Genomic DNA, 26,791 nt, shown 5'->3' with positions numbered 1-26,791 from the left:
AAATTGTAGGTAGCTTTCCTCCTCATTGGGTAGCAAGGACCTAAGGGTATCGTGGCAACAAGCACTTTGAGTATGTTAGTGTTTGCCAGATTTTGTCTGGCAGGCTGAACCTCTAACTCGAGGTTTCCCAAACTTGGTTCTCTAGCGTGCGCTCTCTCTCTCTCTCTCTCTCTCTCTGTGTGTGTGTGTGTGTGTGTGTTTGGGACTACAACTCCCACCATCCCTGACCACTGGTTCTGCTAGCTAGAGATGATGGGATTTGTAGTCCAAAAACAGCTGGAGAGCCAAGTTTGAGAAGCCCTCCTCTAACTGGTCTCAATCTGCTCTGTGGTTTGCTAGAAAGCAGCTCCTATTTGGGGAAAAAATAAATCCATAAATTTCCCCAATACTCCCTCCATCAGTTGGCAAGAGAAAAACGGGAACCTTGAGAGCTAATGTAACTTTCCCTGTGAGACCCGGATCTTATTTTGTTCATCACAGAAGTGTATTTTGTTAGGTTGACCTAGAAGATTATGATGATGATGCCCATAGGGTTGGCCTAGCTTTCTGCTGCCCCACTGGGTGTGTTTCCACTAGGCTTTAAAGCGTCCCATTTTTAATACTCTCTTATTTCCTTAGCATCTTGGTGAATATGGACGATAACATTGTGAAGCACTATTCCAACGAGGATACTTTCCAGTTACAGATTGAAGAGGCGGCTGGATCTTACAAGCTCACTCTCACCGAGATCTAAAACCAAGCTCGTTGGGGCCTCTTGTGGGGCTTTTAAATGAAGGTGGTGAATGCAAAACCTCTCATTACTTTTGTCCTCAGGATCTAAACGTGTCTCTAGGGAAGAAGCCATTTGTTCTTCCAGGGAAGAGTATATTTTGGCTGTTGTTTAACAGCGCTTCCAACATTTCTGTCCTCTTGGGAGCAACGCTGCACTTGGAATAGATAAACAAAAGACAATGAATTGGAATTCCAAGTCCCCCACCCCTGGGGGGGGGGAACACACCCCAGAATATTTTTACTAAAGCACTATGCAGTTACCTGCATATCCCCTTTGCTTATTAAATGTGTATGTGTTTCTTCATCAGTTTAGAGTCTTTTACTAGGCTCTCCCCCAAAAAAACTCCAATTGATGCTTACAGGAGTTCCAGACAGGCTGGACTCGTATAATGTTTACTACCGAATAGGGCATATGGCTATCATTTACTTCTTCAACATCTTAGGGATGTGAAACTGCCTTGCTTTATGAAGAACTTCCTTTAAATTACTGTATGGATCCCCTTGGTGAGCTGTATTTGTATATAAATGCAGTGTATTTTGAAGGGTTGTAAATATGTACATATAAGTCATATAATATATATACATATATATATGTAAGACAAGATACATAAGATATCCGTGTGTGTGTGTGTATGTGTGTGTGTGTGCAATATAGATTGAATAAATGTGGTGAAGCCCATTGGGAAGGACTGTATTTATATAAATAATACACTGAGAAAAGCAGCCTCAGTTCTAAATTAAATTTATGCTGCATGTGTTCAGTCTCCTGTAAGGGGGGAATTGCGGGGGAGGGGGGAGGGGCATGAGTTTTAGCATAGCATACTTAATATTTATCATCAAGTGATAAGGTGGGACTGTCTCCATGTAAATTAATAAAGTTCAAGGTTAGAAGTAGTGTGTCAGTCCGGTAGTAAGCAGTTGTAGGGATGAGTCTATATTTTCTCCAAAGGTGCAAATGTGAAGAGATATAGGCCACGTGTACCCTCCTTGAAGATAAGATTTGATGTCTTGAACCTCAGGACCATAAAAACCAGTTTACCTCTCACCAATTTTTTTCTCTGAACTTCGCTATGGCCCACCTTGTGTTTGGCACAGTGTTTATTTGGGGAACTCAGGTCGGACCTACATTGACCTGCTAAGCATTAAAAAAAAACAAAAAAAACTACACACACACTGAATAGCAATTTTCCACAGTCAGTCGCTCACTGCTCTGCAGTGCCATCTGATGTTGCATTTTAATAACACATTTTTAACGTTGTAAACAACAAGTGTAGATCCATCCTCTAGTCTGCATAAGGGTGGCATATCTAGGCCTACATGATACAAACAAACCTCATGGCTGCTTCACACCTCCTTTCACATGAGTGAATGAACAAGTTAGGATGTATTTGGTCAACTACAGTTTCCCATTACGTCTGAATAAGGAAAGTGTGGTTAGCGGCTTCGGAACAAGCCATAATATGAAGCCATTGTTTAAAGTTTTGTGTTGGCTTGTGCCAAGGAAGGAACAAAGTAGTTATGTGCAAGACCCATGAGGCTCATTCATACTATGACTTAAAAGAAAGAAGATAGTCTAAATGCATGCATTCGTTGCCTTTTATCACGCAGTTTCATCATTTCAGTGATGCACCATTATGGATATGGGGCTTCATGTTAGCTTCACAGTTAGTTAATGGATATATGGTGCTGTTTGTGATTTACAGTGACCATGATCATGGATGGAAAGTGTTTTACTCATCTTGTTTTTGATGCCAAATGTTATTAAGCCATGTTTTCAAGAGAAGTCTTATTTACTAGTAGAACTGCAGATATTGTTGAACTTGGATGTAAAAAATCCCAAGTGCCTGACTGAATATAGTAGTAGTAGTAGTAGTAGTAGTAGTAGTAATTTTATTATTTGTACCCCGCCCATTGTACTGGGTTACACCAGCCTCTCTGGGCGGCTTTGATATACTGGTAATCTTTGATATACTTCAGATATTTAAAAGAAGCAGCAAAGATGAGGCCCAAACAGGAAACTTTATGGGGGCCTAATTTGCCAGGTGTATCTTTCACCTTCCCACATGATTACATGTCTTAGTTTTGATGCCCACGCCACAGAGGGCCTACGTAGATCTACCAAGCATGAAATGTCAAAATAGCTGCTGCCCTTTAATGGGGTTTTTCAGCAGCAGTAGTTAAAGCGCTCTTAAAATTATTGCTCTGTGAGAGGGAATAGGGGGTCACTTAACCACTCTCAGCATCCTTAGGAAACTACAGCTCCCATGAGTCTTGGGGGGGGGTCATGACTGTTTAAGGTGGTATGATCCTGCTTTAAATGCGTAGCGTGGATGGGGCCTGTGATTTCTCAATGCTAGTACAGAGTTTTGCCTGTAACACCGCACATTATGCTCTTTGCTATGTTGAACAGCACTCAGTTCAATGAACAGTAGATACCGTTGTTTGTTCTGCATGTGAGTTGCCTAGCAGCGGAACCCTGAAGAAAGAAATGTGTAAAAATCAACTATATAGGTGGAAATGAACCCCAAAAAGCACCTTTCCTACAGGGAAAACTTACACAGGTTTTTGAACGGCCAAACAGCTATTGGTTAAAAAAAAAGAGAGAGCAAATCTTGTTATCAAAAACAGCAACCTTTGAATATGCTGCAGTTTACACTTCATGGTTAGATAAAAGGTACTTTGACAAGGTAATTTTTATACGCACACACACATTAAGTGCATAATTTTATGTCTGATGAAAACTGAAGTTTTCCTACATTAAGTGGAATGGACTGGGGGGGATCAGTCTTTTTTGTGTAAAAGGTTGAATTGATGCTTATTTATATACAATGCCTAAACTACTGATTGGTTTTCGGGGACATGGGGCTTAACTATAGCCATATTTGTAATGTTCTATGAAGTTGATTTTGGTCCTGTCTGCTATTTTTTGTCTGTCTAATTGAAAAATTACTGTAAAAGCAAGAACTATTAAATTTTATATGTCAGTTTGTAACCATTCTGTTACCTTTACCCAATGTTTATAATTATTACTTAAACGTTTCCCTGGAGGGTGGGAAGCCAATACAATGCCTGCAGATATCTCAAACTGTGTTACTGTTCACCTTCACAGCTTCAATCAATGTGGGAATTCCTTAACTAGCATTTATGATCTAGAATGGTGGAAACTAGGGATTGGTGAAGAGCACACAAAAAATGCTCTTTGTAGCTTTGTCCTAATACCCGCCAATTATTTTGCATGTATTGATGTATGAAGAGTCCTTTCTAAAACTTGGAAGCCACTATTTCCATTATTAGGGTGGTGAGGTGGGGCCAATGGACAATTATCAGATGAAGGCAAAAAATATTTTGGTTGGTTGCCACCAGACTTTTTTTCAGCCAGAACTCAGTGCCTGCACCTCTCAGGTAGGTGCCATTGCCATTATAAGAGAACAAGGGAGGTGTTCATGGTGAGTTCCTTCCAGTTCTTTCCATTTTTCTGGAAAAATAGCACTGGGAGGCACAATACTCCAGTTGGGGGGGTCCAAGAGCCCTCCTGCCACCTTCCCCAAGTCTGCTCGGCTTCAGGAAGGAGGCAGGAGACCTTCAGCATCCTGTAAGAGGCTTGACGCCTCCTTCCCAAAGCATGGGAAGCTTATACCCAGCTTAGGGAGGGAAGCACGATGCTCACATGTATGACATCAGGACATAGTTACACCCCCATATCGCCCTTGCAACCTCTGGCCCTAACTGTTCCCCTACAAAAAAATTCACCATGCCACTGCTTGAAAACATTTGACTTTACTTATCTTAAGCCCTCCAGAAGCTGCTGGACTCCAACTCCCATCAGCTGCAGCCAGCATGACCAATGGTTGGATATGTTGGAAGGTGTCGTCTGATGGACTTAGAGGTTCCCTTCCCTGGTCTTAAGTTGTAGGCACCAGCAAGCGTTCAATTGTCAGAGCTCTGTCCCTTTATTATTAAGTGTACCCTTATAGAATATCTGCAGCTGTTCTTGTTCAACGAAAGGCACAGTGTATTGTCCCTATGTGTTTTCAACAAATGCTTCTCATCCATAAATGAAAAATCATTGAAAAATCCAACCTTGCTAAGGAGCTAAGGGAGGCATATATCACCTTCCCTTTCCAGAACGATCTTGTTCGCCTTTGCACACAGGCTGCAAATAAGCAGCCCATCATGCCATCTGCTTGTTTTGCAATGTATATAATGTACATAATTGCTCTGGCCTGCATGTACACATACCCTCAGAGAAAGCGATGAAGAACAGTGCCAACTAGATTGACCTGGCTGCTCTTATCATTATCATTGGCCTGCTTGGGCAATTGCCTAAGTAAATGCACATGCCTTGCTCTGGCCTGTAGGACAGTGCACTCGGCCTTTGGTGAAGCAAATAGAACGGGGGTGGACTTTGGTAATATGGCACCCTGAGTGAGAGCAAAATTTGATGCCCTCTTCCACACTGCACTATGTCATAGTTTTGTGCCCCCTTGGCTAGGTGCCCTGTTGGGGGGCGAACTGACAATGCCCTAAATCCAGCACTGAGCACCTCCCCGTGTATGGTGTAGTGCAGAGACTAGGAAGGTGAGCTTGGCATCTTGGGATCAACTCTTTTCAACCTTTATATATATATTATTTTATTTATTCAGAATATTTATATTCCTCTTTATACTCCCAGTAGCCTTTCAAAGCAGCTTACCAAAGTTTCTCAAAATTCAATCACATAACTGGCAGATTCTGCATGCACAATTCCAGTTGCTTGACAAAAGCAGCTTCCCCAAAATATAGGACTTTCTGTGATAAGGAAAGTGTGGGGTGACTTCTGCCATAACACAATATCATTTCACTGCTGCACAAACAAATCAAAGGATGAATGCCCAGTATGTTTAATAAGCAGTTAGTCTGGAAGCACCCCCTAGTAAAGCCATTTGAAATAAATGAACCTGCTTAAAATTGGAATGCCAGACTCTGCTTAGCTTTTCTTCATCACCCTTTATTGAGTACAACCTTTTAATCCACTATTTCATTCCTTTTAGAGAGGGTTTTATTCTCCTAGGAATCCTTTCAGATTGGATTTCGCCATCACCTTGTCTTTATCAGGAGTTTTCTCTGGGATGAAGCTGCCGTGTATTGTGGAGTTACAGAAACTTATATCCTGCATCTGTAACTGTTTACAATTTACAAAGACATGAAAATAATACAAATTGAAGTCAGCAAGAAGCAGTCAATTAACCTCCGACTGAAGAGCTTACACTGTAGGTCAGAGATGGTTTGGGATAAGAGCTGCCTTGTTGTTGAGTGCTTCAAAGCAGACATTGTGAGGTCGACATAACTTGTAGGAAAGGCCTAAACATGATTCAAGATAATAAGCTACGAAGAACACAACAATGTGGCTTCCCTTAGCGAGAGGCGCTGGTATCTTGTCTGGAGCGCAGAACAGCCAAAAGTCTCTTGCTGGTTTCTCACTACTGCCACCCTGGAAAGTTCCTAGAATAGCCAAACTATAAATAAAACAGTGAATAAACATGTTCTTGGTCCCATATTGCCCAATTCATTTGCTTAAAAACACACACACATGACCAAGTTCCAGTTTCCTGGGTTTCCAGGAAAACCCTCTGGCTTGCAACAGGACACAGATTTGTTGACTAAAGTTGAAACACAACAACATCCTAGAAGTATCCAAACCTGAAGCTTATGCCTGTTTACTTGGAAATCAGTGTCCCGCTTCTAAGTTCAATGGGACTTGGTCCCAAGGCAGTGTCTGTAGGATTGCACCCTTTGAAAGAAAAGTGAAAAAACAGTCCATTAGGGCAAATGCGGCTGCTCCTATCTGCCCACCTTCTTTATACTATATAATAATAATAAATGTATAACTTATACCCTGCCCATCTGGCTGGGTTTCCCCAGCCACTATGGGTGGCTTCCAACAGGGGATTAAAAATACATTAAAACATCAGTCATTAAAAAACTTCCCAAAAAAGTTCTTTCTTGCAGTTTCCTCCTCCTTAGTGTCAGTGCTGCCTGAGTAGAATTCAGCAAGCAGTAGGATGGTGATCGTGGTACTTTACTTTTGGTCCCCCTGCCTTCTGCCCCACAAGCCCCAATGGGCATCAGCCACCATGGCTGCAAGGCATCCTCCAAAGGCCACACCCCAGCAGGAGGCCCACGCCAACACCCTAGAGCCTCTTGACACAGTCTTCCTTCCCCCCCTTGCTTTTGCTGCCTTTTAACCTGTGCCCTCCAGTGACAGGCGCAGCAGCAACAGTTTCTGTTCACCTTGCCCTTGCATTCTGGGCAGGGGTGCAAGAGGAACAGAGCAAGTGAAGCGGGTGGCAGCTGTGGGGAGGAAGAAATGGGGCAGCTCAAGTGCAGAGCATTTTGCCCAAGGATCTCCCAAACCCTTGACCTGATGGTTGAGGTGGCTTCCAGAAGATATCTTTACTCATTTATTTGTACAAAGTTTGGAGGGAAGTAAGATGGTATGCGCTATCGAATGAGCCTTGATTCTGATTTGTTATAATGCAGAGCCAAGCAAGTGTTACCCTCCACTTTCCAATGCAGTTTCTCACCATTATGCTTATTGCAAAAAGCCTGATTTTGGGGGGTGGGGTGGGGGTTGTTGCACAAGGGGGTTGTCCAAATCAACTTTATTTCTGCAACCTCAATTTGCTGGTATGCGATTGACCCTACCTGAACATAGTGACAGTCTGGAAGTGCCCTCAGTGGAACCAGGAGCGCCATCCCCTAGGGAACCCAAATATTTTTGAGAAGGGGGCTGTCCCCCATGTTCAAAGTCCTGGCTCCTCCTCCTGCTGCTGCTGTGGAGGGGGAAGAGTGGTGGCAGAAGGAGGAGGGAACTGCCAGCCATTGAAGCTGCTCTGCCACCCCCTGGCTCCTCGGTCGTCCTTCAAACCCCACCCCCCAAATTCCCCATTGAAAGTTGGTGCCTCTGAGAAAAACAAAAAACCATGTTTGAACATGTTTACACTATTTTTCCAGCCAGATGTTTTGTTCTATTTCATTAGTAATGATTTTTTTTTAAGTGTCCTGAATTCACTGGCCTACCAAAATAATGAAGAAGTATCTCCTCTAATACCACACAGGAGGGAGTCTATTTGTTCTTTCCTTTCTTCAAAGCCCAATTCTTCGCCAAAGCTTTTCCTGAACCATTGTTAACTGATCTGCATTTTATCAGCCAACTCTACCCTTGCTAGTTTGTTTTTGTTTTTTAAAAATAATAATCACAAGGCTTCTGCATTAGGCATAATTGGATAATCCAGTCATTGCCCATGATAAAGCAGAATTCACCATCCTTGCAAAGAAAGCAGCCTACCCTGTTGCAAGAGGACTCCAAGCCCCAGAGCAATGACTCATTACACAGAAATGCAAGGATAGGAATCCTTGGAGAACAGATAATGCTTCATGATAGTCATCAGTATTATTTTACTGAGGACGGATCGTTCTTATTTTTTGAGGGGAGGGAATGGGCATCAGCTATGAGAAATTTGGGGCAAATTTTGTGTCAGAATGTTGAATTATTGGGACTGGGGGAGACCCAGATTCAAATCCTGATTCAACTGTGGTTCTCTACATCACACTAGACTAGGCCCTATAAAGTGTTTTTGGTTGGTTTTTTTGATAAAAATGTGTGTGTTTCCATAACACAGAATGTGATAGCTGGCTTAGCCCCAAATACTGAATAAGCTTTCCAGAATGATAAAGAGCAGAATGCACCTCACATATTTATGTATAAAACAAAAATCTAGCTTTTGGGGGGCAGGTGGAGGAAACAGCTCTAAGAAGGTGGGGGATCACTATGTTGCAGGGGTTGGGCAATGTTTTCAGCAGGGAGGCTGGTTGTTCCCTCAACCTCTGTGGACCATTTGGATTAAGTAGGAATGGCTGCGGGACATAGGTGGCGCTGTGGGTTAAACCACAGAGCCTAGGACTTGCGGATCAGAAGGTCGGTGGTTCGAATCCCCGCAACGGGGTGAGCTCCCGTTGCTCGGTCCCTGCTCCTGCCAACCTAGCAGTTCGAAAGCACGTCAAAGTGCAAGTAGATAAATAGGTACCGCTCCGGCGGGAAGGTAAACAGTGTTTCTGTGTGCTGTTCTGAATCACCAGAAGTGGCTTAGTCATGCTGGCCACATGACCCAGAATCTGTACAATAAAGCGAGATGAGCGCCACAACCCCAGAGTCGGCCACGTCTGGACCTAATGATCAGGGGTCCCTTTACCTTTACCCTAGGAAAAGCTGCATACCTGTTAGTCACCTGACATCTCCATAACATCAGTTGAAGGGTTTTCCTTTGCCCTGCCAGAACTAATGAGGTCCACATGATGTAAGAGTTGGAGGCCCAGGGTGTAGATTTTATTAATTTTAAAAATGTTCCAACATTAAGTGTATTGAACCTTTCTAGCCTTGATTTTGTTTGTGTGCCTACCTATCATGACTCCAATGCTGCATTCCTTTCCTATCTAACCCTGAAAGTGGCACAAACGGTCTTTTAAGGATGTTGTTCCAGTTAACATCAGAGTGAAAATCCAAACCTATCCTTGAAGTCTCCTGGGAAATAGATAGGAGAGGCAAGCGAAAGTGAGATAAAGAAAGGAATGTCAACAGCACCACGAAGGCCTGGTTGCCAGAGGAATGGTGATAGAGGTGCAACATTTGAGACCAATTGTTTTGGGACACCCCAAGGAAGTTGATATCTGTATGAAGCCATGCCTATTTTACATCCCATGACCTGTAACCTTTCTTAATGTATGTAGAAGGGTGTTTAGAGATGTTTTGATGACTCTTTATGCACTGTGGTGTTAGCAGCCTATATACGGTAAGCTTTGTTCTGATGTATCTTGGGGCAGCCCTTCTAAGTAGCAGTTGAGCAGCTGGTTGGCAAGGCTGTCCTATTGCAATAAACCAGGTTCCTACAGAACACAGAGAATGTTATTATTATTTGGTTCTATGTTTTATTTAAAGGTGCTCCCTCACCTGGGTAAGAACAAGGTGGTACAGAAGTAAATTCTTACCTCACACAGACCTGAGGTTCCCCACCACTATCTTCCAAATGTGCGATGAATACAATGAAATGGGTCTGTCGCTGATTGATTGATTGAATTTATATACCGCCCTATACCTGGAGGTCTCAGGGCAGTTCACAGAAAAGGTATCACTGTCATTGTATCTCACAGTATGCTGCTTTAGAAATAAGACGTGCTTCTCTTCCTCTGTTAAAACCTAGAATAGCCTCTGCCTGTCATACTTTAAAAACATGTCCTCAATCTCTTTCTCTCTCTCTCTCTCTTTAAAAGAAATAGTGTTTTTGGGGGAAGTGAAGGGCCAGGCTGTTCTCTTACTCTCAGGTAGTGCTGAATCGGTGCCCTCCCCCCCCTTCTCCCTCCGCACCGCCCAGGTCCCCAGGGGAAGAGTTCCTGCTATGTTTGGATTAGGTGCTCAAATGTAGTACAAGGCACCCTGACACAGATTTGACCCCTGGTTTCAGGACAACGCTGTGTGGAACGTGGCTCATGTCACTGCCAACTCCCAAATGCCAAGCCTGGTGGGGGTTTTCTTTTTCACTTCCACAGCTTGCCAGCAACCATTCAAGAATCCTTCTCATTTGTAAAAGAGACAGCTGTCGCCCCATTCCCAGGTTCACTTCTATTTGCGGAGGCAAGCTGTTCCTCTCTGTGTTTTGACCTCTCCCCTAGTTTCGGGCTGCCAGGCTGGCATTACTGGCGTTTTCAGGACTTGCCTTGGCCTCTGACCCTCTTTCGCTTAGAGCAATGGGGGGAGAAGTGGCTGAGGGGCAGGAGGAGTGATTTGGAACAAAAAATGACAGGCAGGGGGAAAGCTGCACCCATCCCCCCTTGCACTTCATGACTTTGCAATTGCTCCTTTGCGGAACTGCTTCTTCCCCAAGAAAAATAGCAACAGCCATTGGGCGCCTTTGTTGCTTTGCAGATCTGTTTGTGTATACTGCATTGTGTCCCTCTGTATCTTGAAAGCTGCTCTTCTTCTTCTTCTTCTTCTTCTTCTTCTTCTTCTTCTTCTTCTTCTTCTTCTTCTTAATTGAACTGAGCTTTTTCTAAATGCAGCTGGACTGGCTAACCACCTTTTGAAGGAAAATCTGTGGCCCTGATTCAGTTACCCAGCATGCTAGTGGAAGCCAGTGCAAGGGCTCCTGATAGCACAATGGAGCTCTCCTCCAAATCTGCTTGGGGGGTGTGTGCCAGGAGAACCCCAAGAACAGGGAGGGAGAGGGGGGAATTGTTGCACCAGGGAAGCAGAAAAGCATGATCAGAAGAGTATGACATTGAATTCCTCCCCTAGAGTTGAAAGTGACTTAGGCCAACCCCTGCCAATGCAAGTAACACACCTTACCATCTAGAGAGGAGTCCTGAAAAACCACCAAGTCCAGAGTTTAACATTACCTAACTGCACCTGAACCTCCTTTCTCAAGCATACTCAGAGGATGGGATCCCCATCCTATGTTATCTGCCGTACCTGCCTTTGTTGTGTTTTTGCCTGATAGTACTGTGATCCTTGTGACTTTTAAGCACGGTAAGTTCATACCCTCCAACATTTATCTGAGGAAAATAGGGACGTTGTAAGGAAAAGTGCGACATTCCAGGGTCAAAACAGAAACCAGGATGGCTTCTGCAAATCTGGGTCTGTCTCTGGAAAATAGAGACACTTGGAGGCTGTGTAAGCAACCCAAATTAATACAAGTAGCATTAGAAAGGCAGGGGGACCACAGATCTCTGCAACAGCGCTCCACACACAGAACTAGGATCTATTCCATCCGCAATCATACTGACCCACTTATATCCTTTTAGCTAGGCTCTGGTTACTGCAGAAAAGTCAAGCAGATGCAATTCCCTTCAAATCAGCTCCCATTTCTGCCAACCGTGCATAGCATGTAGTCACAGGAGTGTGATATAATCCTGGAATTGGGGAATTGGGAGCTTTGTATTACAGTGGTCCTGGCCCTAATTGCAGGACCAAGTCCAGAAAACAGCACTGGGAAAGTGCTTTTCAGCTCCCTGTCTGTGTACTACTGGCTGCTCCCACTCTCTTTTCGGCACCTGCTAAAAACATTTCATTCATGCAAGCCTATCCCTCTAAAATCTGTGGCCTTTTAAACTGGGGGGGGGGGGGAGAAGGTATTTGGTCTGTTCATTACAATGGCCATCTGTCATGGATGCTTTTAGTTGAGATCCCTGCATTATAGTTGACCCTTAGGACCCCTTCCAATTCTATACAGTAATTCTGTTATTTTTTGTTTTGTTTTTGTATTATAACCTGCCCTGCAGGGCGGTACAATATAGAAATTTAATAAATAAGAATACTCCAGACATGCAGAAGTTGGCATCTCATTTGCTTTTAGCTTCAATTTTAATTATAACTTGAATTAAAGGGGGGCGGGGAGAAATGTTTCAAATTGGTCTTTTATTCTAATGTTTCATTTTTATGCACGCAAGCAGTACAGTATATATATATATATATATGCAGGTTTTGGTGTCCTCGGGTGTCTTCCCGTGTAAAAGTTGGGGTGTCTAGGCGACGTTTCGACGAGGTCTCACTCGTCATCTTCAGGCTGGTGCTTTCGGCTTCTTGTTACTGGAACAGAGCAGGATCTCAGTGTTTGAGTTCCTATAAATACTGTTGAGGGGGTGTGGTGTATAGCCTCCAATGTTCTGGGCAGAGAGGAAGTTCCCAGGCTAGTGTGCCTTTTCTTCTTTTGTTCCTTAATTACTTGAGGGATATCTTGAGTGATTTCTTGAGTGATATCCTGAGTACCACTTAGGTGGGTCATTAGGTGTGGATTAGTTGCTAAAGTCTTTGTGTCTTGACCTCTTGAACTTTGTGAAGAGTTTTTCTGAGAAGATGGCTGTACTGCACTTAGTTGTGCTCTGGCTTGGCTTCGTGTATAGGGGCGAGCTGTGGTTTTGTGGCCTGTGTCAGCCAGATCTGTGTAGGGATTGCAGGGGGGTGCAGCATCCGGAGGTGCCACCATGGTTTGGCTACTGGATGGTGTCTGTAATTTATCTGTGGAGAGGGTCTGGGTTTGGGTCTGGTGTGGTTGATTGGTGATGGCGTTCTGTGTGCCTCTGGATCTGGTGTCAGTTTTTGTGGGGAGGGCTAATTTCCAGATGTCTGGCAAGCGGGATGTGTCGTCACGTTTGTTCATGTTGTGAGGGTGTTTCTCTATCTCGATGGCTTCCATGATTATTCTCTTGTGGTGATGTTCCATGTTAAAGAGCAATTTGGAATCTGCAAAATTAATTTCGTGTCCTGTTTCTTTCATGTGTTGGAAAAGAGAGGAAGTTTTTTCTTCTTTTTTGACGGCATTCTTGTGTTCTGCGATACGTGCATTTATTCGTCTGTTTGTTTGTCCAATGTACGTGGCTGGGCAGACTTTGCAGGGTATTTCATAGACCCCTTGGTTTTCCAACTGGATTTTATCCTTGGGGTTTCTGAGGATATTGGCTATTTTTTGGTTGGTGCAAAAGGCTGTTTTGATATTGTGTTTATGGAGGATTTTGCTAATTTTATCTGTAGTGCCCTTGATATAAGGAAGGAGGGCCATGCCATTGTTTTCTTCTGTGTCTTGGTTTTTGGGGGGTGTTTCTTTTTGGATTAGCTTCGTAACCCTGTTTTGCTTTAGCAACTAATCCACACCTAATGACCCACCTAAGTGGTACTCAGGATATCACTCAAGAAATCACTCAAGATATCCCTCAAGTAATTAAGGAACAAAAGAAGAAAAGGCACACTAGCCTGGGAACTTCCTCTCTGCCCAGAACATTGGAGGCTATACACCACACCCCCTCAACAGTATTTATAGGAACTCAAACACTGAGATCCTGCTCTGTTCCAGTAACAAGAAGCCGAAAGCACCAGCCTGAAGATGACGAGTGAGACCTCGTCGAAACGTCGCCTAGACACCCCAACTTTTACACGGGAAGACACCCGAGGACACCAAAACCTGCATATATATATATATACACACTGTATAAGTTTTGTCGACTATGTATGTGTTTTTTTTTGTGTGGGTTATTTTTTTTAAAAAAAAGATTAACCAATAAAAACGGAAAAGACGGGGACTATTCGAAAAGAAGGTGTAACGAGGCTTTTCCTCAGGGCAGGATGGTTCCGCAGAGGAGCCACGCCCTTTAACGGCCACTCTGCGTGGCCGAAACGCAACATCTGGCAATAATAGCGTGTGTGGCGAGAAAGGACACCGCGTCACGCTCGGCTGCACGATCTCGAGCCGCGGGCGGGGCTGCCAGAAGCGCGCGGCGCTGTTGCTGGGGTGGGGGCGGCGACGTCGTCGACGCTCTCAGCCTGGTCTCTTTGCCGCGCGCGCGCGCGCCCTGCCTCGCAACACGCCCCCTCGCTCTCGTCCCCGCCCCCGCCCCTTCCCGCTCTCACGTCCGGGCATTCCCTGGCTGGCTTGCCGCCTCCCCGCTTACTGACAGCCAGCCGGCCCCGCCCTTCCTCTGGCCCAGCCAGGCTCCTCCCTCCCTCCCTCCTTCTCCTCGCGCCGACCTTTCCCCTAGTTTCCAGAAGGTGGTTCGGCTACTCGGCTCGCCGCCGCGGAACGTGCCCACGAGGGGCCTTTCCTGCTATCAGCATAGCTGCACGAGGCAATCACGCCGCCCGGCGGAGCCCATTGGCCAGCCCGGAGGAAGCTCGTGCTGCGATTGGCGAGCAGCCTCTCCCTCCTCCCTCTTCCCCTTTCGTTCTCTCCTCCTACCTTCGCCCGCCTCCCAGCTGCTTTTGCTGTATGGAGTGTTTTGGTGTGTTTCCCTCTGTGTTTTGGCTGCTCGCCTCCCTCGGAGGAGGGAGGGCGGGAGGAGGAAGGTGGGAGGCAGGCAGGCAAGCAAGCAAGCAAGCAGGCGGAGGAGGAGGAGGAGGAGGAGGAGGCGGTTCTGGCTGCAGCTCTTGCTGGCTTTGTCACATCGCTGCTGCCTGCGGGAGCTTCCACCATGCATACCTCGCCCTGCGTCGAGGCGATGGGAGATGCCCCCGCGGTGAGTACCACTTGCTGCACGGGGGGGGGGGCGCGGATGCAGGGCAAAAAGACCCAGCCTGCCTCGATTTTACTCCCCGCTTCTAATCCTCCTCGCTTTCCAAAAGGTGCAAACGACTTGAGGTGCATGCGGGGTGTGAGGGGGAGGCACTGAGGAGAATTGAGGAAGGAGAACAACTAGCCTTTCTTATTTATTGCTTGATTTCATCTCGTCTCCGCAATCCATGGGTTGCCAAGACACCAAGGTGATGGGAGCGAGAGATGCGCGTGGCGCTGGGGGGGGTGGGGGGACAGCCTTCCTCTCTTATTTTTATTTTATTTCTATGGACTAAACTTATATGCCGCTTTTCCCCGGGCGGTTCACTGCAAATCCGGGAGGGGTCGTGCCAACAAAGCCCATTAACGCTAGCCTTTCCTCCGGGCCAGGTCCTTGCTAACTTACCTGGACTTGGTGAAGGCTTATGATGGTGCATAATAGGTTAATGCTGCTCCTTTCCACCCTCCCTCGCTTCTGGTGACTGGGAGCTATGCAAGCATAAGCGTGTGGGATGCCCTGGACGTTTGTCCTTCTTGCGCCACCCCCGATCCTGCCCCAGGTTTATTGGGAAGGAAGTTCTGCTTAGTTTCCATGGAGCAGGCAGGCTTGCCAGTCAGTCCAGCCTGCACGAAACTGCCGCTTTGCTGGATCTAGGGTGGTGGTGGTGGTGATGTCTTACACTGACGCACATCGAATAATGTGCATCAGCATGAGTAATCCCAGTGATCCCGCAGTTGCCCGGTTGTTGCATGAGTATTAGAGAGATTACAGTAAATGCAGGGAGGAGTGGTCTCGCGGCTCAGGGGAGGTGAGAGCCTCAACCTTTGAGGAGGGTTTCTTTCTTTGTTAACTTGTGTCATTGCAAAAAGAGAGAGAGAGAGAGAGTCCTAGACCCCCCACCCCACCCACGCAGGCAGCCTTTACTTTTGGACCTTGTGGGCAGAGCTACCCCGCCTCACAGGGCTTCCCAGCAGTGGCTCAGCCAGAGACCACCACCCACTTGCTCACATGGCTATTTTGATGCATGACGTCGCCCCACTCCTCCCCCCCCCACCCCTGAGCTATATTTGGAGTGGGTGGTTGCTCTGGATCCCATGAGGGGGGGGGGAGAAAGCCTTCCGCCCCATTCCCTCCCTTTTGGAAGGTGGCGCTTCGCTTCCTTCCACCCAATCCGCATGGACATCGTCATTTTGCTGATCTGCATGCCGTTTCCTCCCCCCCCCCGTTTTTTTAAAAAATACTGTTATTAAAGCAAAGACAGTGCGAGGAAGGGGGGGGAGGTCGGTTGGGCAATTGGACCTGCCGTTTGGTAGTGTTCCTTGGTACAGTGAATTGGTGGGGTATTTTCTGCCGTCTTTGTGATGGCTCTGGCTCTGCTTTTGCAGCCCGCTTCTGTTGTACTGTGTGCCAGCTCATCCAGCTTGCCTCTGCAGTGTCTGGGTGAAAGGAGGTGATTTAAGGACAAGCCGCCAGGCTAAGTTATGGAGCCGCGCGTGCCTGCTTGGAAAGCAGACCAAGGCGCGTTGAACTTATTTCCTCCTTCCTTCCGAAGCTTATCAAGCGATTGTGGATTAATAATTGTCACGAACTGCAAGCGAACCTAAAATTCTTCTTCTTAAACGTTTCTCATCTTGGATTCTCTAGCCTTCGAATAGGCTGTCCCCCTCCCGCAAGTTCTTTTAAATCTTATTAATTTGACACAGATATCGTTTTAGCACCCAAGGAAAATAATGTTCATCAGTTGCAAGCAAATGGATAATTCCTGCTGGTTTTTAAGCATTTCTCCTTATATTCTGGAATATTTTACCTCATTAAATGTATCAGTTTCAAGCTTTACCATGTGAATAGGTGCTTTCTGTTGGGTTCATTTATTATTATTATTATTAGTAGTAGTAGTAGTAGTAGTAGTAGTAGTAGTAAATATATGCACATGGCAGCTCTGCGGCATCTAAGGGAGCATAATAATTGTCTGCAGCCACTACATGGCTTACTGTTCAGCAGGCTGATTCCACTTTCCTTTTTATTCTGGGCTTCTAATTGCCAGTTTTGAGTGTGAACTGAATAGGGAGTAGAATCCTGTGCACATGGGGGGTTCTAGACTGGTGAAAGGTATCTGCATTGCACTTATTTGCTATAGGGAGATGCTCATGACCAACAAAATATGGTGGCTTTGACCAATACATGAGTCAACCATACTGGGCATTTATTTCAGCGACCTGTTGTGTTGCCTGTATTTATTACTCTTTCCAAGAAACCATCACTGAACAAAACTGGAGATAAAATGATCCCCCACCATGTCTCATCTTCCCTGCAGTTTTGGAATATTAACATTAAATACTGTGTCATTCTGGGAAGTCACTTTAGAAAGTTGAATCAATGCTGCAGATGTTACATCTTCTCGGACCTTTCCCAGCACATGCACACATGCGTGTGCTGACCCCCCCCCTCTCTCTGTTGTTGCCATGGTCTTCATTTAGCACATGGTCTGTGCTAACTGAAGAAAGGAATAACTTTCCTGTGGAAGAGCGAAGTTGGCAGCCAGATTTTGCTTTTTAAATCTCTCTGGGGCCCTGATTCAATTTGAGTTGCACATAAAAAAGGTATTACTGTGCAACTTGGTTGTACCAGAAAGTGTACAGGATATGTATTTGAATACGCATCACACTCAAAGCAGTTCAGTGTAGGAAAGCAACTGAATTCACCTGTGAATTACCCAGCAATTGATATGCATGCATGCTGAGTCAGCTCATTGGTCAGGCCAGCCTAGTACTGCTTTCACTGACTGGCAGCAGCACTCCCTTGGCTGCCAGTCATTGCTACCTGTTATTATTTTAGCAGGTGATAGATAGAACATGGAGCTCTGAATACAGGAAATGTACTGTACTAAGTATTAAGCTATAGCCTTTCTTCTGCTCATGTGTGCCGGCTTAGAAACTGGATTGGGACTCTGGCATGTATGGTGCCTTTTTAAAAGCAGACAATAGGGCATATGCTTGTTTTCCGTGTGACTTACAAATAATGGCTCACTTATCTCTAGGTTGACATTGTGGACATCTATGAATCCATACGTGAACGGCAGCGTCACGACAGTGAAAGGTCTACTTGTAGCACCTTGGAACAGAACGACATAGAAGCAGTAGAGGCACTTGTTTGTATGAGCTCCTGGGGTCAAAGATCACAGAAAGGCGACCTGTTGAAGATAAGGCCTCTTACACCTGTCTCAGATTCAGGTGATTTCTCAATGCACACTGAACTCACGTCTGAGTTGCCTAAGGATTATAACTTTTTATCCACACTGGTAAGGAAAAAAACAAACAAACCCTGAAACAAAATGTATTTGCATGGAATCGATATGAATATTTTTAAGAGGAAAGACATGAATATGTCCCCCATTTAATCTGTTAGCAGTAATTTCTTGGTTTGGCTTGAGGGCATTTATTATGCAATAAGCTCTAAGAGAACAGCATACATTTCCACTCACAAGTACAGTTGCTTCAGTTTAGTTAACGATGTGTTTGAGTTTATTTTGGAATAATGCAGTCTTCCCTATCCTGGGATCCTCCAGATGATGATGATATTATTTATATATATATACACACACACACACACACACAACAACTCAGCCAAAGCATCCATGACTGATGGCTATCCAGCCTCTGCTTAGAGATCCTCCAGGGAAGGAGAGTCCAGAACCTCCCGAGGGAGATCCATCTTCCATGTATTAAAAAGTAAACAACACTTATTTGACACAGAGGAGGAAACCTACAGATGCAGTCCAGAAGGCGCACAGGGAGTTTTGTATATATGGGAGAATTCTAAAAAGCAAGTGGTCCTCACTGACCTGGTGCAAAAAGATCTTGTCATCCAGAGAAGCCCTGGCAGCCTAGATAAAACACTATAGCCCCCCCCCTTACCTGGGAGTAAGGCCCACTGAACTCATTGCAGCTTTCTTCTGAGTAGACACTTGGTTATTTACTACATGCAAGTCAGCAGCACTAGATGACCCCACTCATCAAAGCGCTGGAGTGGATTTCACCCCATGCCTTGTAGAGCCAGGCTGACATACTGTAAGATGAGCCCCTCCTAGCTAAACTAATCCTTAATAATCTCTCTGGGGGAAAACCAAACCAGGGTCTTTGAATACCATTATGGTTGTCTAAAGCTTTTGTGTGGGGAAAGTAATAATAATAATAATAATAATTAATAATAATAAAGTGTCTGACTTACACTTAAATGTTATAAATATAAAAGCTAGGAATGATCATACCTAAAGTTGTATTTTGGTATATGTATACTACCTCTGCTTCTTTCCCCCCTTTAAATATAGTGTATGACACCACCCTATAGTCCAGATTTTGTTGAGCCTTCCACAACAGCACCGCTTTTGTCCCAAGCCACTTACTCAAAACCGAGGACAATCAAGACGAACATGTCTGCCTGCCTGATCACTCCTCCAGGTTGTGCTCTTCCTGCACCCAAGCCAGCTGCCCTGAATTTGGGGAGGGAGTCCAGCCAGAAGCCAGCGAGAGCGGAGCAAGTTGCTCCTCAGCGTTGCAGAGCAAGGGCAACCAGCGTGATCCGTCACACCGGGGACAGTCCCAGTTACTCCCACCTTCCTCCTGTGCAAACAAAAGTGGAAGCTGCATCGGGCGCCAGTGTTTCTGCAAATGGGCACGAGGCGCAAGATGAGAGACATCCTGCAGCCTTGCAAGACTGCGACATTGCGGACAGCATAGCTTGTGGCACTTCGCCAGGACATGAACCGTATTTGCATGGCTCAGGTTGTTCCAGAGCCGCCAGCAAAGGACGTGGACCTGTGAGGCTTGCTTCGCAGCAGACCCCTTTCCCAAACGCTTGCGAAAGTGACCCACAGCAGACGTCCCCCTCGCTGCTAGCCTCCCCGCTCTCTAACCCCCAAGTGATCTGCCAAATGATCCCCTTGGACGGACAAAGAGGTATAGTCCCAGGCTTCCTAAAGCCCTCTGCTCAGATGGCAGCGACGGTCAAACCCATCCTACCCCACACAGCCCCAGTTTCTCAGCCTGTGCTGATGGGGCCTTCCATGCCTCAGGGGACTGTTATGTTGGTTCTTCCGCAGGCTGCTGTTGCCCAGGCGCCTCCTTGCCAACAAACTGTGATGTCTGTTGGGAATACCAAATTGTTGCCCCTGGCCCCTGCTCCGGTTTTCATTGCCTCTGGCCAAAGCAGCGCACCTCTAATTGACTTTTCCCGGAGGAGAAATTACGTTTGCAACTTCCCGGGCTGCAGGAAGACGTACTTCAAAAGCTCTCACCTCAAAGCCCACCTGCGTACTCATACCGGTATGTATAGAAGAGCTGTGGATGTGATCTGCCTCTTCTAATCCCTCTGTTGCAGATACTCAAGTGGGGATGTTGTTGCTTAAGTAGCCAATAGGGCACTGCACAAACCCAAGAGGGGAAGAGCTGTTGCTCAGTGGCCTTGTATTCAGAAAGTCCCTGGTTTAATCCTTGTTTCTGCAGGTAGGGCTGGGGGAGATGCATGCCTGAAAGCTTTGAGCAGAACAGCCATACGGCCTAGATGAAACTGAGCCAGATCGACCCATGGTCTGAATTGGTATAATTCAGCTGTGAGCAGTGTTAGATGTATAAGCTAGGCACCAAATGGCTCCTTAAACCAGGGTTACAGTCGCCAAAACAGAATGTCTAGTTGCCATTTGGGGGCAAGGCACCTCTAAAGTCGTATTTTTCAATACAACTTTTGGTTCCTGAAATTCGTTCTGATTGTGCAGATAAAATATAACAGATAGAATTCTACAGGATCCTTCGCTACTGTGTGAAAACCGGCAAGATCCAAGGATCTCCAGATGGTGGGTACATCAGGCACCATCCTGGTGCCTTGGCATCGTCACAAGTGGCTGATAGCCAAGTGCAAAATGCACCAGGCTCCTGGTGGATTTCGAAGTTTGCAGAGTACAAAAAAGAGAGAATAGAAAGCCTATTGGGGTGGCAGTGAGGGTAGACTAAAAGCCCTAAATGTGCTCAGTGGTCCCAGATGGCTGACTATGGGAAGAGACTGAAAACTGCATGGGAGGAGTAAAATGAGTATGGCCTGAAGGGGACACTGAAGAGAGCTACGCCACACAGTGTTGAAAGTCCCACTCGCATGTCTTTAGTGGTTGTCTAGCAACATGACTGAATATGGACATTTCAGGAGTGTGGAAATACGGGACTTGATAGTAGAACATTTCTTGTTTAGTGGAGAGGGACTGTTTTTAGGAAGACCAAAAGAGGAATGGGGAAACTGCAGCTATTCCAATGTTGCTAGACTACAGCTCCCATGATCTTGCCAGAATATTTACCATGCTGTTTGGGGCTGATGGGAGTTGGAGTCCAGTAACATATGGAAGGCCACTGGTTTTCCCCACCCCCATCACTGGTTTAGAGCTTCTAAATTCCTTGCATCTAAATGTCTAGGTGGAGACTGGGGGACTCCCCCCTCCAAAAAACCCCCCACCCTCTGAATGTTCAGTAGAAGATCTGGAAAGAGCCACCACATGTGTACAGCTGTATGCATGTAGAGTCTTCCTTGTGGTCTGGAGCCCTCTTGGTTCAGGATACAGAAAGTCTGAAGAGAGCCCTAATTGCATTGAGTAGGTCTGAGCAGGTCTACAGGCTTAACTTCTAAGTAAGAACGATAACACTGTGCAGTAAATAGACTTAAGACCTGGTGTAACTTTAGGGAAATGAATTTAAAGAGAAGGGTTATTTCATAACACGGGCCATCATGGGTGTCGTATTCTTTTATCTTGGGGGTGAAAAATACTGACCTTTAGCATTTTAATTGTAAAGACGGTAATCCCTTGACGAAAGGGTATGTCCCGGGATGTGTTGGGAACAAAGGAGGTCTTTTTTTTATAAAACTTCTTGCTCTATTTATTCTTTAGAGGAGAAGCCCCCTGACCTCTGTAGTACTTCTTAGTAAGTGCAGATTCAAGAGCAGTTCCTGCAGTTGAATGAATTGCCTCTTGTCTTGTCCTTTCTTCACATACTCTGCTATAGAAAAAAAAAGCCAGTCCTAAACTAGAGATGGTTTGTGTGGCAATGTATGACCTCTTTGGTAAAACCATCTGTCTTGTTCTTGGGTTCCCTTTGATTCCCCCACCTACCTGCCTATGCTTCCTTCTTTCCAGGAGAGAAACCTTTCACCTGTAGCTGGGAAGGTTGTGACAAGAAGTTCGCCCGCTCCGATGAACTCTCTCGCCACCGCAGAACTCACACAGGGGAGAAGAAGTTTGCCTGTCCGGTCTGTGACCGCCGCTTCATGCGCAGCGATCACCTGACGAAACACGCTCGCCGCCACATGACGACAAAGAAAGTGCCCAGCTGGCAGACAGAAGTTGGCAAACTGAACAGAATTGCAACCATGGAGAAGCCTAAGAGTGAGACTCCTTTGAGCATGCTTCTGCCTATGCTGTCTTCTGGCTAGCAGGCCTGCTTTGGAAGATGAACATTTCAAGAGGAACTTGGGTGGTTTCCAAAAAACCAGCTTTGACTGTTTTTTTGTTTTGTTTTTTCAAAGTATCCAAGAGTGGTTGCATTTATATTGTGGAGGAGGAAAATCCTGTAAAGTCTTCTGCCCTCTCTTTTTCCTCCCCATCCCTTCGTATTAAGCCCTATTTAAATGTTAATGTTTTATTTCTGTTATCCTTTTGTTTTCTCCAATGCTTTTAGGGCATTCACCAGCACTTGGGGGGAGGAGGGAGAATATTTTTGATGGAAATGTTGGCAATGGGCTTTGCAAACATATATTTTCTGTTGAGTTAACAGTGGTTGATGAAAAGTGAAACAGGGTGGGTTCCCCCCCCCCCGGCATGTTAAACTTGTTTTTTTCCCCCTATCTTACGAGTTTAGCTGTGGCCTGATCTTGCAAAATCACCCTGCGAGAAGAGTGAAAAGCAACATCAGAGGTACCACTTGGAATTTTTTTTTTTCCTGAACGGAATCCAAACTAATTTGTAATTTCAGAGTGTCTGAACTCCAGTCTAGCAACTGAATCCACTTTAGGATTACCTGCTGTGCCACATTTTAAAGCAGTGTCGTTCTTTCCCAAATGTCTGAATATTGAGGCCTAGGTATTGTTGATGCCTATAACTAGCTCAGGACCAATTTAGGTGCAGCACTGACCATGTGCGTCCCTGTGCAGTAATTCCACATGGTCAACTGCACACTCAAAAGGTTTTAACCCTAGACACCATTCCATAATGCACACCCTCTGTTAGTCAGTTGTTGGTGTGTAAACACGTATGGATTAGTGGATGTGGTACATTGGCTACTTGAAGCTCCTGTATGTGTACGATTGTACAGTGGCAGGGCTTCATATATTCACCACTGCATTCAGATTTGCTTGTGTGAACAAAATCCTACTTGTTGCTTCCCTGCTTGCAGTCTGCTGGTCTGACTTGAGTTGGGTAAGTTTGGTGGACCTTGTTCATGTGTATTTTGTGGCAAAGGAGTGACTTGCTAAAGTGCCCCCTACATTTATTAATTGCAACGTGAGAAGTGCCCTTTTAATTTGAGTGCTGGTAACGTTTGAAGGCTTGGGGGCAGCTTGTCTGTCCATTGGGACGGTCCTGCCAAACCGCAAGGACTTCTGTATATCCCGTCTTCAGAACGGAAGAACTTTCGGATCACATTCCCTTCAGAGTGAAAGTTAAGCATGTCCATCAATATATCCCTTATGACTTCAGTGGGAAAAATAAGTGCCTAGCTTTGGATTATGCCCTTGATCTGTTAATAGTAATGAGTATAAGGACCCCTTAAGGGAAATGCCCAAACCACATTGAGCTATTGTTTTGATCTAAATAAAGTCGGGGGAGGATTTATGATTTGAAGTAAAGGCTGAAAATGCAGTGCCTGCATAACCATTTTTATAATCATCCAAGCAAACATTTGGAAATCTGATCAATGACACAACCACAACAGACAGCACCTTAAATAATTCTCACTTGAGTAGTTCATAGGTAAAGAGAATAAACAAGGCAACAGAAGCAATTGGACATTCAGGGTTCAGTACTCAAATCGGCTCCTGTCTTGCCACTTTCAAAATGTGCTGGGTTTATAATGGGAAATTGCTGACTGGCAACGGATTGTTCCAGATCAACAATTCGTTTCTCACAAAAGTGACCCAAATATTCTTAGCATTGGAGCAAAAGCGCTTTGTGGAGATGTTAACTGCTGTTGTTGTGGTCTCCTTTTCCACAGCACATTGGATGAGTGAGTGAAATGAAAGGACGGCTGATGGAAGAGAACTAAAATTAAGGGTGGACCATTCAGCTGCCATTTCACATGATTTGCTCGATTCTGTATACATAATATTTAATCAAGCTGAGATAATTGTTCTAATGATGACGAGAAAGCATGATCAGATGTGTATGTATATATGTGTGTGTGGAATAAGTAATATCTGACACTTCATTGGTATCTGAAACTAGGTAGACCTCTCGCAGTTGGAATCTCAACCTGATCTCTTTATTATTCAGCCAAGATTGCGGTGCATTTGCCAATTTATGTTGGAGCCATTGGAGAATATTTCCACAGATGGTGGGAGTTTACTTGGAAACACATCTGGAGTAAGTGGCTTGAGAAATGCAGTTCTAAAACACCTGCACCAATGTACCCTCACTTTCAGCGCAATGCCTAGGGCAGGGATATGGTATGTGTGGCCCTCCTGCTGTTGCTCCCATCAGCCCCAACCAGCATGACCAATGGCCAGAGATTATAGGAGTTGCAGTCCAACAACATCGGCATGGCTGGCTTGGGCAGTACTGTTGAATAGGTTTGCCAGTATCTGCTTTTGTACCTCCGGCAGCAGCCTGATCTACAGAAACTGAGAAAGTGAAACTCACCCTAGCACTTCATTCGCATGCTATGAAGAGCTTCAGCTGCTAAATTTTTGCAAGTCAGGGGCAGGATCTCTGCCAAGAAAAAAGACTGGTTGGCAACTCTACCAGCATCACATCATATGTTGAGAGCCTGCAGAGCCACTGCAATCAGTTTGCCCATTTTAAGCATTCATCTACCTCCCTGTCCATTATTGACAACTAACGTTCATGAAGTTGACCATAACAGAAGCACCCAATTAATTTTTTTTTTAAAAAAGTAGTCATGGATATGGGAATTACGCATTGAAAGATTCTCATCAATTTAAACTAATCTGGCCTATATTCCCAATTCAAGTATATTGGAAGCAGGAAGCAGGCAGACTTTGAAATTGATGTTAAACCAATGCTGCCGCATTGTGTGAACTACCAAGCCTATTGCAGTTTCCAGCGGTACATTGTGGCTTGGCAGGTGATTAAGCAGATGGAAAGGATAGGAAGTTTCCAGGAAGTTCTCCTAGGTGAGTGGACTGCATTTGATGGGTCACTAGTTCTGCACGCATGGAATGTTACCCATACTGCACCTTACTGTATTTGTGTGTTTGATTTACTATAAATAATAAACTTTATTTCACGAGCCAGCAGATCTGTGGCTCCTCTGAAACATGTTAGAAGGTGCAAGATGAGTATAAATAGATTTTCCCCCCTTCACTTTATGATCACCTAATGGAACAAAAATGAATATTATACACGTTCAGTCTTAAAAAAAGGAGCTGGTGAGAAGACAAGCTACATGGCAGAAATGCAGTGTATATAAAACCAAAATGCAACAACTTGATTAGTCTGGAACCACTGTCTCTGCCCCTTTCTGACAATATGCAGACGCAATAGTCCATTTTTCTCTGGTTTAATTCCATTGAAGTTCATCAAAAGTTGCCAGAAGTCAAAAGATTTCCCTTGTGCAATTGCAAGGCTTTTCAAAAAGTTTCCTAATTCTCTCCCCCCCTCTCCCATGCTGATTATTACCTGACTTAAAATTATGGGAATTTATGTTTGGTGTAGTAAAATATTGTGCCTAATATTTTATAAACCTTGTTTTGTCTTTCTGTTCATTTTATTGTGGGATTCCTGTATTTGTGTGTATATGCAAATATTGTTTGTATTCCTTCAAGGGCTGCATTGTAATCCCTCTTCTAGTAAAGTGAATATTTGCATAGATGGTTTTGCCGTTTCTCCTCCCCTCTGACAGCTCTCCTTTTACCTCAAAACAATAGGGAAAGAAGAGAAAGCAACGTTTTTCTTGGCCGATACGAATGCTTTGCATTTACACCACACTTTGAAACACTCAAAAGTGCTTCACATGCACAACATCTGCAGAATATTGCAGTCAACCCTGATGCAACCAAACCTTTGCATCAGCAAAGAGTATTGAAAACAAGGATTGGGCATGACCAGCCGATAGCATCTTGTGCACAAATCCTCACGAATGCACAATAGAAAGGGTGTCTGGAAGGGGGCCCTTTGAGAGATGAATGGGACCATTAAGATGATGAAAGGGTATATGTTTTGGCAAGGGAAGCTGGCTGCTATCTGGAACAAGTGGCTTTCATTCTAAAGGAAAAGGTTCCTGGGGAAATCCGCCAACCACTTGACTTGAGTGGGCATGTTTTCAAAGCAGCGTACGTGGTTCCATCAGCCTCAGCTGATTTTTGCAGGGAATTTCCTGCTTCAAAAAACAGACTGACAGAAGAATGGCATGTGCATCCCAGAAGGTTTCCATAGTGCGATGGACCTTGGTTTTAGGTACATCTGTATCTATTCCAAGTAATTTCCTGCAAAGCGCTGGCCAATTCTTGAATTGTTTCGCAGTCCTAAGCTGTCTCCATGAATGTCGCATAAACACCAAACACTTAATTGTAGAAAAATATCGAAGCTGCATGATGTGTACATATTTGTAAAAAAAAAAAAAGATAAAAGAACAGGAAGTACAGGTACCACCCAAAGTTAAAATTTAGCCTCTGGCATTTGCTGTATGAGCACTGGATTACGTTATGAATACACATTTTGTTTAAGCTTTATGCCAACATTTCA

General features: G+C 45.0%; 2 protein-coding genes and 1 long non-coding RNA gene across 4 annotated transcripts in view; all 3 read left to right on the top strand.

Annotated features, from left to right (window-relative positions):
• Positions 1–3,763, top strand: part of GRHL1 (grainyhead like transcription factor 1) — a 59,906-nt gene extending 56,143 nt beyond the window's left edge. For both annotated transcript variants that reach the window (XM_081906259.1, XM_081906258.1), the window contains exon 16: positions 619–3,763. In XM_081906259.1, coding sequence (XP_081762385.1) covers positions 619–733 — 115 coding nt within the window. In that variant the 3' untranslated portion in view covers positions 734–3,763. The remainder of the gene's footprint in view (positions 1–618) is intronic.
• Positions 3,764–5,419: 1,656 nt separating this feature from the next.
• LOC309366626 lies at positions 5,420–8,399 on the top strand. Its single transcript, XR_014166817.1, has 2 exons — positions 5,420–7,383; positions 7,466–8,399. It is a non-coding gene; the product is annotated as an uncharacterized lncRNA (long non-coding RNA).
• A 6,258-nt stretch (positions 8,400–14,657) lies between these two features.
• On the top strand, positions 14,658–25,916 carry KLF11 (KLF transcription factor 11). The gene is made up of 4 exons (XM_081906314.1): positions 14,658–14,805; positions 17,879–18,139; positions 19,169–20,162; positions 22,013–25,916. Exons 1-4 carry the CDS (start codon positions 14,761–14,763, stop codon positions 22,306–22,308), a joined length of 1,596 nt encoding a protein of 531 aa, XP_081762440.1. The 5' UTR covers positions 14,658–14,760; the 3' UTR covers positions 22,309–25,916.
• Positions 25,917–26,791: the final 875 nt, after the last annotated feature.

The sequence above is a fragment of the Podarcis melisellensis genome (assembly GCF_964234715.1).
Source record: "Podarcis melisellensis genome assembly, chromosome: 3".
Classification (NCBI taxonomy): Eukaryota; Metazoa; Chordata; class Lepidosauria; order Squamata; family Lacertidae; genus Podarcis; species Podarcis melisellensis.
This window is presented reverse-complemented; position numbering and strand designations above follow the sequence as displayed.